At 31.0% G+C, this 9,714-nt stretch overlaps 3 protein-coding genes across 3 annotated transcripts; all 3 read right to left on the bottom strand.

Annotated features, from left to right (window-relative positions):
• Positions 1–339: 339 nt before the first annotated feature.
• On the bottom strand, positions 340–3,089 carry LOC132756943 (uncharacterized). Its single transcript, XM_060748086.1, has 3 exons — positions 2,073–3,089; positions 1,477–1,646; positions 340–591 (listed from the first exon to the last, which is right to left on the bottom strand). Exons 1-3 carry the CDS (start codon positions 2,146–2,148, stop codon positions 355–357), a joined length of 483 nt encoding a protein of 160 aa, XP_060604069.1. The 5' UTR covers positions 2,149–3,089; the 3' UTR covers positions 340–354.
• An 860-nt stretch (positions 3,090–3,949) lies between these two features.
• Positions 3,950–5,233, bottom strand: LOC132756944 (uncharacterized). The gene is made up of 2 exons (XM_060748087.1): positions 4,887–5,233; positions 3,950–4,360 (listed from the first exon to the last, which is right to left on the bottom strand). Exons 1-2 carry the CDS (start codon positions 5,167–5,169, stop codon positions 4,293–4,295), a joined length of 351 nt encoding a protein of 116 aa, XP_060604070.1. The 5' UTR covers positions 5,170–5,233; the 3' UTR covers positions 3,950–4,292.
• A 662-nt stretch (positions 5,234–5,895) lies between these two features.
• On the bottom strand, positions 5,896–9,221 carry LOC132756947 (uncharacterized). Its single transcript, XM_060748090.1, has 4 exons — positions 9,013–9,221; positions 7,728–7,991; positions 6,845–7,017; positions 5,896–6,051 (listed from the first exon to the last, which is right to left on the bottom strand). The coding sequence occupies exons 1-4, from the start codon at positions 9,059–9,061 to the stop codon at positions 5,896–5,898; spliced, it is 642 nt and encodes a 213-aa protein (XP_060604073.1). The 5' UTR covers positions 9,062–9,221.
• Between the last annotated feature and the right edge of the window lie 493 nt (positions 9,222–9,714).

Consider the following 9,714-nt stretch of genomic DNA (forward strand, 5'->3'; position numbering starts at 1 on the left):
AGTTAAAGATGGATTTCTAAAGTGAAGAATGTTAGATTTTAGTGGGTTAACATTCATATGGTTTGTAATACACCAATTATGAAGAACATTTAACATACTTTGAAGATCATTTTCACTTTCTGCTATATGTACAATATCACCGGCATATAACAGGATTGGTACGTTCTCACCATCAATATCAACCCCACTGCCTGTGGCTTTAATTTCAAGGCCAAATCATTAATATACAGGTTGAATAGTAAAGGTGACAAGGAACAACCCTGTTTAAGTCCGGTGTTCACATAAACCAATCAGTGTTAAAATTGTTCAGTTTAACAGAGTAGAGTACATTTTGATAAACTGACTTTACAGCATTTATATATATATATCATTGAAAGTGAACATGTATATCAAAAAACGTGTACATGTATACCATTGAAAGTGTACATGATTTAAATGCTTACATAAAGCTTTCACTTTGGGATACATGATAAGATAGTCTGTCACGTTCTTATATTGAAATGTACAGCTCATCTCTAAACCATTATCCTCCTTGTAAGCATGCATTACTGTAGTGACACGACATTTTGTTTCATTATCCCAAGAAGGATCCTGTAGGATAGATACATATAAAGGTATTTCAATATAATTGTTATATAGATAGCATTTTTACTATGCTTACAAATGTGATTCATATGTACATTATAACAACAAGATGTAATAAGTTTAATCTTTAATGTACATGTTTATTCCGTTAATGTGACATGGAATATCGAGAGAAACGTTAAGAATTACAAACAACAACTTGTTCGTCTGAAAAAAGTTGTTCATTTATAATTCAAGAATATCTTTTAAAATACAACACTTGAAATACATGTCGTATATCAATTTACAATGGTAACATTCGCATGCATTTTCCGCTTTTACTCCGCAGTCTACCATAATTACTGACAGGAATAATTTACAACTTACTTTCATGTCACTTACGCACTAAAATTCCATAGTTAATTGTTTACTCGCAAGAATTTGGACTTTTCAAAAGGTCAATCACAAAGGTTTCAAAAACTTAAAAACATAAAATTTAAAAAACTTACTAAAATAAATTCGGAATATAATATAATAAAAAAGTAATACGATAAGAAAGAAATATACAACATGTACTCAGAACTAAATAAAAAATCGATATATTTAGAGCCATTTTGACAGATTTGAATTGGGAGCGTTAAAACGATTTCCATTTTTTTGGTAATTTTGCTCAATTAAATATTATTTTCGCAAACTGAATTGAGCTTCTGATCTGAAATTTGTACACAAGTTATTATATATAAACCTACATCAAACGGTTAAAAAAAATCTAGATTTTTTCCTAGTTCATTATGTCAAAAAACTCTGTAGAGTCCCTTTTAATTTTAATTCACCTTTATATACTGCGTAAATATCTGGACTCTCTTGCGCTGTTTTAATTTTATTCACAAAAAAATCTGGTGGGTTACTAACAAGTTTGCACCCGGTACTCGTGGTATTTGTTTTGTATTCTCGTCCATCTCTAATACGTATGATAAGGTTACTGACAGTTTTACAGTAGGGATTGGCATAACAAGTGCATGTTAAAATGGTAGTCGAGTTGTAAATAGTTGCTGTTGTAAAATGTGCCGAAGAGCGGAAGTCTAAAAAGTAAACACATAAGCAGTATAGAATTGATATTTTTATATAATCTTATTGGTTAATAATTATAATTAACATGTTGTTGTGACGAGTAAGCAAATATGTAAATATGTATAATAATAAATTACAATAAGTGAGGTAAAATTGTAAAACATTTGACATACATTTAAATTATAACCCCGAAGGAGACCGTTTTCAAAACGTTCATTGGGTTATATTTGTATTAAGAAAACTGGTTTGTATAAATCAAATACATTTTGTTATAAATGAACAGTTTGCACTAGAAAAAAAGTTGCATAACTTAAAACTTTCCAATATTTAAGCTCATGCGCACATTCATTTATCAAATTCATTCCTCAAAATAAGTATCTTTGTTGAATGAGTATGTCTAATACCATCTATTGTATAAGTATCAAAGGATTACGTACATTGAACATCAACTTCCACAGTTTTTCTATCACCACTGTAATCAGAGCATATATAGTCACCATCGTGCTTTAACATGGTCTTATCTATTTTCAGATCTTTGCTATTTACCCATGAAATGCCTGGTTCACTGATTGTCTATCCATTATTAATTAGGTTAGCCAGTCCGTCCGGTCCATGTTTGACATTGAACATTTAAAGTGCGTATGATGGTTACTTCTTGGTCCTCTGAAACTTTTATCACATCAGCATATGATGTATCCATAGCATATTTCAAATATAATATAACATTATTGCCTTTATATGCTTCAATCTACCTATTACACTATAAATTTATCGCCGTATCTAAGAAATAGAATGAGCATCGACACACGACGATGTGTACGAGGGGGCGTTACCCCAGAGTATAAATTAGATTGCCGAATGTTTTGATTTTCTTTTTTCTTTTGTATCATAAGTAATCTCCTATTGTCCCATAAAATGAATTTTCTGTCGATATCTCTTTCGCTGTCGTCGCAAGAAGGAAACCCTAGAAAAAATGAACCAGTCAAGGAGCAAAGTCTTCAAACTATGAACATACTTTATTCAGGGTTAGTTCCATCGAATTTTTCAACGACAAGATAAACTTGTATCATACGGCCTTTTCTGTTGAAAGAATGTCAGAGTTAAAACGTATTCATATACATGCATAGTGCGTTTACTGAAATGAAGGTATTAGCCATCCGCATACCAGAGCATACCCATTGATTGGCTCATTTTGTCTGGGATCTGCAGAGAAAGGGACAGCGGTAGAAATATTATATTCAGGTGCTTGTTCATCGGTTACTTTTTTCTTGGGATTCATATTATGACATCAGGGAACGTGTAAATATTTTGACTATGATACAAAAGAGAAAGAACAGTAAAACACTCGGCAGTCTGACTAATACTCGGAGGCTACGACCCCCTCGTACAAATCAGATAGCCTCGTGATTCGATGCTCTTTCTATAACTTATTATAAAGATTGTCAAATACTAGATTATAACATTTTTAAGAATAATAAAAAAACAAAAGAAGTAAGAATAAGAGAAAGAAAAGAAGTAAGAATAAGAGAAAAAAAGAAGTAAGAATAAGAGAAATAATGAATTGAATACATGTAGTGTTACAATCCGTGGTAAAAATGTACATATTTCCGGAAACAATTATCACATCGCTGATGATCTTCGAAATGTACGTAAACCTAATTGATTAACGTCAAGCTTATACCATAAGCATTTCATGGTATTAAGTTTGTTTTTTTATTCATGACTTTAATCGTGACTCTAATAACTGTGTTATCTTTAGAGCTATACATTTTAGATATTAAAGACAAACCTTACATGCATATCAACACTGCAAATATCCTTCTGATCCTACAAAACATTTTAAATATCTAAAAGAATATGATTCACATAGTTCATTCCTTAATATTCAATAAATAATGTTTTTTTTTTTGTTTTGTTTTTTTTAATGTCAAATGGGCAATCCTTACTTTACTTTTAAAAGTTATCTGACATGTGACCTAGTTAAAACTGTTGATCGTTTACATTAATATTTTTACGATATTTTATATCACGTATAGGAGGGACTGATAATCATTTTCCTCGCATCACCGCACTCAGTATTATACTCGGGGTGAAGTGATTTAATACCATATACTTTTCTTGACAAATTTGTAATTTCTTGTGCCACAAGCATTCAGTTTGATAGATAATAATTTATTTGATTTCGAATTAAACACATTGTTTTGGATCTTTTGGTGTTATAACGAAGAAACGAGATACCTGTGTTGTTTGACAGACATCATAGTTATATGACCGCCGATTAAATGTATAAAAAAATGTTAATACCACAAAATAATGTGTTTTATGTTTATTTATAAAAAATTCAAGAAAAACAGAAAACATGTAAGAAATATACAATTGTAGATAAAAATAGAATTCCGCATTTTTTTTCAAATAGTTCGATCTATTGTATAGATTAAATGACAGCTCAAAGAAAATATAATTAAAAAAAAAAATAAAATGCCAACATTCATAATGTATACTGAAATATTTGACCGACTAGATATAAAGCATCAATTAAATAAGAAATGATAGCCATGACTAATTATTTAAAGAAGTTTGGTATTTATCAACCATGCAGATCTTCTTAGACATCAATATTATTATGTCTTTCAATAAAACGGATACGTCTTCCTTTCTTACACAAGGAGCAGGAATATACCAATAAATAATGTTGCTAAACTGGATTTAGAAACACAACCTTCAGCTGAAAAAAAGAAAACACTGTTAAGAGTGAATAATCTATTATTTACATGCATTCTGAATTTATTTTGATTAAGTTCTACGTCACATCGGCACAGTATAGGTTAGCTGTTCCACCTTTACCGGTGGAGGAAGACCTCAGGTGCCCCTCCGTGCATTATTTCAGGCATAAACGGGCATCTGAGTAGAACCACAGACGTTCCGTAAGCTAGATTTAGGTAATTGTAATAACAATAGTGTTAAATGATATAAAAAGAAAAACATCCACATTCAAATCGAATGAGTCGATTAATCTTTGATTAATAGTTATTTTGAAGTTACGATATACTAGAACTACAAAGTCATGTTTAAACAAACCATAGTGAAGAGCATAATTCACAAACTATATAAACTGAATTATTTTAATTCTAGCTTCCTATTGTGTAAGGTTGTTTTCTGAATTAATTAGTCCTCCAATACATGTATATTTAAAATGTGACAAAACAACTTTGCGCCTAAGGAGGTAATACGCTTTAAAAAATTGTACTTACATATCTGAAAAGAGTTCAGGCTCATAGAATCACATATTTGTTGAGCTTGATAGCGGGCACAGCAGAAGATGGTCTCTCCAATGTCTATATGCTTCGGATCAATATCAATAGCTTGAGTTATATTTTTACCATTGTATTCAGCATCACTTGTATATTCACTGTAACCACTCACTATTACATTGTTCAAAATGGATTTAGGACTGACACCCCTCCTCCAGGTTAATGAAGATACCGGATTAGAAGAGTCCGTGGAACAGTTTAAAGTTAATTTAGAATTAACCATTTCTGCCGAGATGTTAACAAGTGTTGGTGGAACTGTAACAGTAAAATTATGTTGTATTCTTAAAATTGAACTTCTTTAAGCATTGATTGACTGATCCAATTTGAAAGCAAAGGCAAGTCAATAAGATAGATTCAGGTCGGGTACTTATCATATCTAGTTTGTAATTTCAAGACAAGGGACGAGTATTTTATATGCCAAGTGTGTAAATTCCATACCATTCGACGCCATAATTAAAATGCAAATGTCTTATTTGTGTTTTTGCACTGGAAATATCATGCGATTAGAGTTTATTGGACTTAAATGAAGGAAAGAAGTATCATACACTTTATATATAAGTACATTTTATTGAATAATACTTTTTATTAATTTAATCATTTGGTAAAAATGACTTTGCTCTATAATGTTCTTTCTTCCAGAAATAGAATCAAATATTTCGGACTTTATACAAATAGAAAAACGATGTCAAAATATTAGAAATATCGAATGATGCTTTTAATGGTACTTTTCTGTACTTTGTATTGTACCGCCAAAAATTGTGACTTGCCGATGAACGATGATATATGTTTATTGTAATAATTTGTTTTGACTTGTTATTTTCACTAATGATTTGATACAACACATATGGCGTATATAAACGCTATTTATTAACCCCCCCTTATATTTACAAATAGCGTTTATATACATATAACTGTCACAATCTTATATAATAACATTTGTACTGTGGCGTTATATACTTACTAAACTTTGCTTGATACATGATAGATAATCTGTCACGTTCTTATATTGAAATGTACAGCTCATCTTTTTGCCATTGTCCTCCTTGTAAACATGCATCACTGAAACAACTCTACTACATTTCCTTTGGTTTTTTCGAAGCGGATCCTGTAAGAAATAGATCTTCAAAAAATCATATATCGATGGAGGCTCCACATAACCGGATAACTAACCAGTAAACTAACTTCTTAGTTAGTGACCCATATATGATTATTGATTCAACAGTGAGAAACAAATGTTCATTATACACAATGATTACGTCAGAGAGCATTTAGCTATTATTTTACCAACATCTTAGAGATATATCATAATCGAAATTAAAATCCAAGAATATTATACAAAAGATTGCATGCTAAGTTCTTTACAAAAGACATGGATGACTAAACGAAGCGCCCAACCAAAATGGCCATGATCCTTTGCTAAAACCATTAAATAGAAAGTAATGCATTGATCTTAAAATCCACCAGAAAGTAATGCATTGACGACATTTGAGAATTTAATGTAGGGCGTTAGCTATAATGCAATTCTTTGTTTTACATAAGCATATTAAGCTTTCACTTCCATTACCGTTCATGAACAGACTCAACCAAATTAATCCATTATGTTGGCTTTGTCATGACGCGGCTCATATATCGTCGCAATGTGGACGAATTAACAAATATTAATTTTATCTTACAATCAGAAAACAAAGGGACATGATGATAATCTTTAATAAATAATCTTATAAACTGAATGCATTGTATCAGAGATTCCAAGTAAAAAATATTTAGAATTGCATTTTTTTGCTGAAACAATGAATCACCAATATTACAATTATATTGATATAACGGCGTTCTGTTATTTATGAAAGTTAATATCCCTTATGATATATGTCAATATAAAAGTAAATCGTGTTACTTACAGCTTTGCACTCACTAAATGTGGTAACCGCGTCGTGGTTTTTTTGTCCATCTTTAAAAGTAGTTATAATGTGCGGCACAATTTTACATGAAGGATTAGCGTAACAAGCGCATGTTAAAGTGGTTGTTGAGTTGTCAACAGTGGCTGTTGTAAAATGTGTCGAAGAGTGAAAATCTAAAAAAAGTAAAGAAAAATAGAATAGTTGAAATAGGATTTAATACTCGTGGTTTAGAATTACTTGTATTGTGGTATGTGTTAAATGTACATGGAATAACAATTTACAACGGGGTGTGATTAAATTGTAAAAAAGTCGTCATTTCAACGATATCCGTAAAGGTTAAGAGCACAAAATATTGAATCTGAAAGGGTAGAATGTTTGCAAGAAGCCCATCTGTCATCGTCTAGAACTAGAATTCTGTATAGAATATATTACTTAAACAAGTGTGCTAATCATATACAAATTTCAAAAAGAAACCACATGATAATCGTTAATTGTTTGCAATATAGTCAAAAAACACAAAAGTATAAACATTTTCTTAACTAGACAAGAAATGGATTCGACGCTCATCCTTTATCAACTAACGATCATAGTTTCAAAATTTAAAGATAGTTAAGTATAAAACATTATGAAAAAAAAACTAGAAAAAAAAACATTTTCACATATATATTGTGATGCCTAAATATCATATAATATTAAAGTGATATTACATTATATCGCACTTCGATGTCAATATTATTATCCTAAAACGAAATCATGTTTACTATCATTATTTATATTAAGATTTAATAATCGAACATGAATTAAATATAAATGAAATCAAATTAAATTCAGGATTATGTTGTCGTGTATAATGGTTATTTAGGGACTTCGTAGAATTACGTACACTGAACATCAACTTCCACAGTGTTATTGTCACCACTGTCGTCCGAGCATGTATAGTTACCATCGTGCTTTAACATGGTCTTATCTATCTTCAGATCTTTGCTATTTACCCATGAAATGCCTGGTTCATTGATTGTCTGACCATTATTTATTGGGTTAGCCAATCCGTCAGGCCCAGTCCAGGTTGGGTATGTTACATTTAATGGGCATGTGATGGTCACTGACAGATCCTCTGAAACTTCTATTATAGCAGATAATGTTGTACCTAAAATGATCATCACATATTAAATTATAAAACAGTAGTTCTTTCAAATAACAATATACATGAAATAACGAATAAAACATTCATCAAAGGCAATGTCTCATTTTTTCGATACTTTTGTTGACTTTGGATTTCACAAATTAAGTATAGTATTAACATTATCTGATAAAGTGACAGATTGTTTTATCACTAGCGATATTGTTTGAATAGCACTTCAGAGAACATGGCATTTCAAAAATCGATGATTTCAATATTGTCTTGCTGAGTGAACTTAATGTTTTGGAATAAAACCTCTATCTTAGCAGTACACTGGTCAATAGTAATGCCACATCACCTTGAGGGGGGGGGGGGGTAAGCGGGGTAACACCTCGTCACCTCGTGGCAGAGTGGGGTGGCGTGGTAGCGGGGTAAGTAAACGTAGATGTGTTATTCCATCTGTAACTGCTCTATTTGAGCCATTGACTAGTTTAATTTTGCGCCAAAATGGCGGCGGATATTTCAAACTCCTGGTGTATTTAGCAGGTATTTTAACGTGATTGATTCCAACTGTATGACAAAGATTTTACATCTTAAAGTGCCCCTTTTCCACACGGATAGAGATAGCAGTAATAAATGTATGACAAAGATTTTACATCATTAAGTGTCCCTTTTCCACAAGGATGGAGATAGGAGTAATAAATGTATGGTGCATAAATAGAAAGAATCTAGCTGCTTTAAATATCTAAAGTACATTAGTTTGCTCATAATGAAGGGTCTGTTATTCAACAAATAATGATGTTAATAGTATTAAGTACTCGCATCATATTTGATAAAAAATAATTAATTATTTATTTTGTGGGATATGCATATCATTTAATTTAATCATTATGCTGATATGTATTTTGTACCTACCACTAAACCAGACAATGAGCTTATAACATGAATTATATTATGGTATCAGGAATTTTTGTATCATATATAATATCAACTATTACTCAAAGACCTATAACTATATTATAGAGAAATATCTGAAAAGTAAACATACCTGGGAAAACTATAAACAGCGAAAATATCCATCTGCTCACAAACAACATTTCAGATTTTAATATTGAAGCGAATCTTCTCTAGCTGTACTTTTATCTTTAAACTTGTAAGTGAGATGATAGTTTATACTTTAAGCGTTCATTTAATTGTGACCTGGTTCAACTGTTAACATATTTTATGCGTTATCATGTCGTTTTACATGTAAATCATGTTACTTATATCCGGTATTGCAACACAAAATATTTCAAAATGTTGTTATCGTAAATAGTCGCAAAAGGTTTGTCATAAAAATTGGGTTGGTCATACACGGCGGGAATATTCATATAACGACCACTTAAGATTGTTTATATGTTTGTTTTATCAATCACTGTTTATCTGTAAATCTTTCGTGTGTTAAATTTTCAGTACATATATACTGCGGAATGTTTCGTACACACTGCATTGATCACGTGAATTTTTAAACAATTTGAGCAGAGAATTATTTTTCCATAACTTACAGGAAAAGCATTGATGCAAAGCAAGAAATGCAGAAAGTGTAGATGAACTAGTACACATTTGATGACAAGATATTCTTATAAACTTTTCAATGGTTAGTTGGTTTTTACCAGAATGAACGGACGAAATACATTGTTCATTATGAACTTTGATTGGCATGCTAGAGATTAGAATATTACTTGTTATTTCTTTATGATCGTGATTATTA

The sequence above is a fragment of the Ruditapes philippinarum genome, unplaced genomic scaffold (assembly GCF_026571515.1).
Source record: "Ruditapes philippinarum isolate M1 unplaced genomic scaffold, ASM2657151v2 ctg9572_1_1_1_1, whole genome shotgun sequence".
In the NCBI taxonomy this organism is placed as follows: Eukaryota; Metazoa; Mollusca; class Bivalvia; order Venerida; family Veneridae; genus Ruditapes; species Ruditapes philippinarum.

Coding starts and splice junctions, on each gene's coding strand:
- LOC132756943 (XM_060748086.1), bottom strand. CDS start 2,148: ATGTTAAAGCACGATGGTGACTATATATGCTCTGATTACAGTGGTGAT. Junction 1,647..2,072: donor TGTGGAAGTTGATGTTCAAT/GTACGTAATCCT, acceptor TTTACTTTTTAG/ACTTCCGCTCTTCGGCACAT. Junction 592..1,476: donor CGAGTACCGGGTGCAAACTT/GTTAGTAACCCA, acceptor TCTATCCTACAG/GATCCTTCTTGGGATAATGA.
- LOC132756944 (XM_060748087.1), bottom strand. CDS start 5,169: ATGGTTAATTCTAAATTAACTTTAAACTGTTCCACGGACTCTTCTAAT. Junction 4,361..4,886: donor CCTGAACTCTTTTCAGATAT/GTAAGTACAATT, acceptor TCTTTTTTTCAG/CTGAAGGTTGTGTTTCTAAA.
- LOC132756947 (XM_060748090.1), bottom strand. CDS start 9,061: ATGTTGTTTGTGAGCAGATGGATATTTTCGCTGTTTATAGTTTTCCCA. Junction 7,018..7,727: donor TGTGGAAGTTGATGTTCAGT/GTACGTAATTCT, acceptor TACTTTTTTTAG/ATTTTCACTCTTCGACACAT. Junction 6,052..6,844: donor CATTTAGTGAGTGCAAAGCT/GTAAGTAACACG, acceptor TATTTCTTACAG/GATCCGCTTCGAAAAAACCA.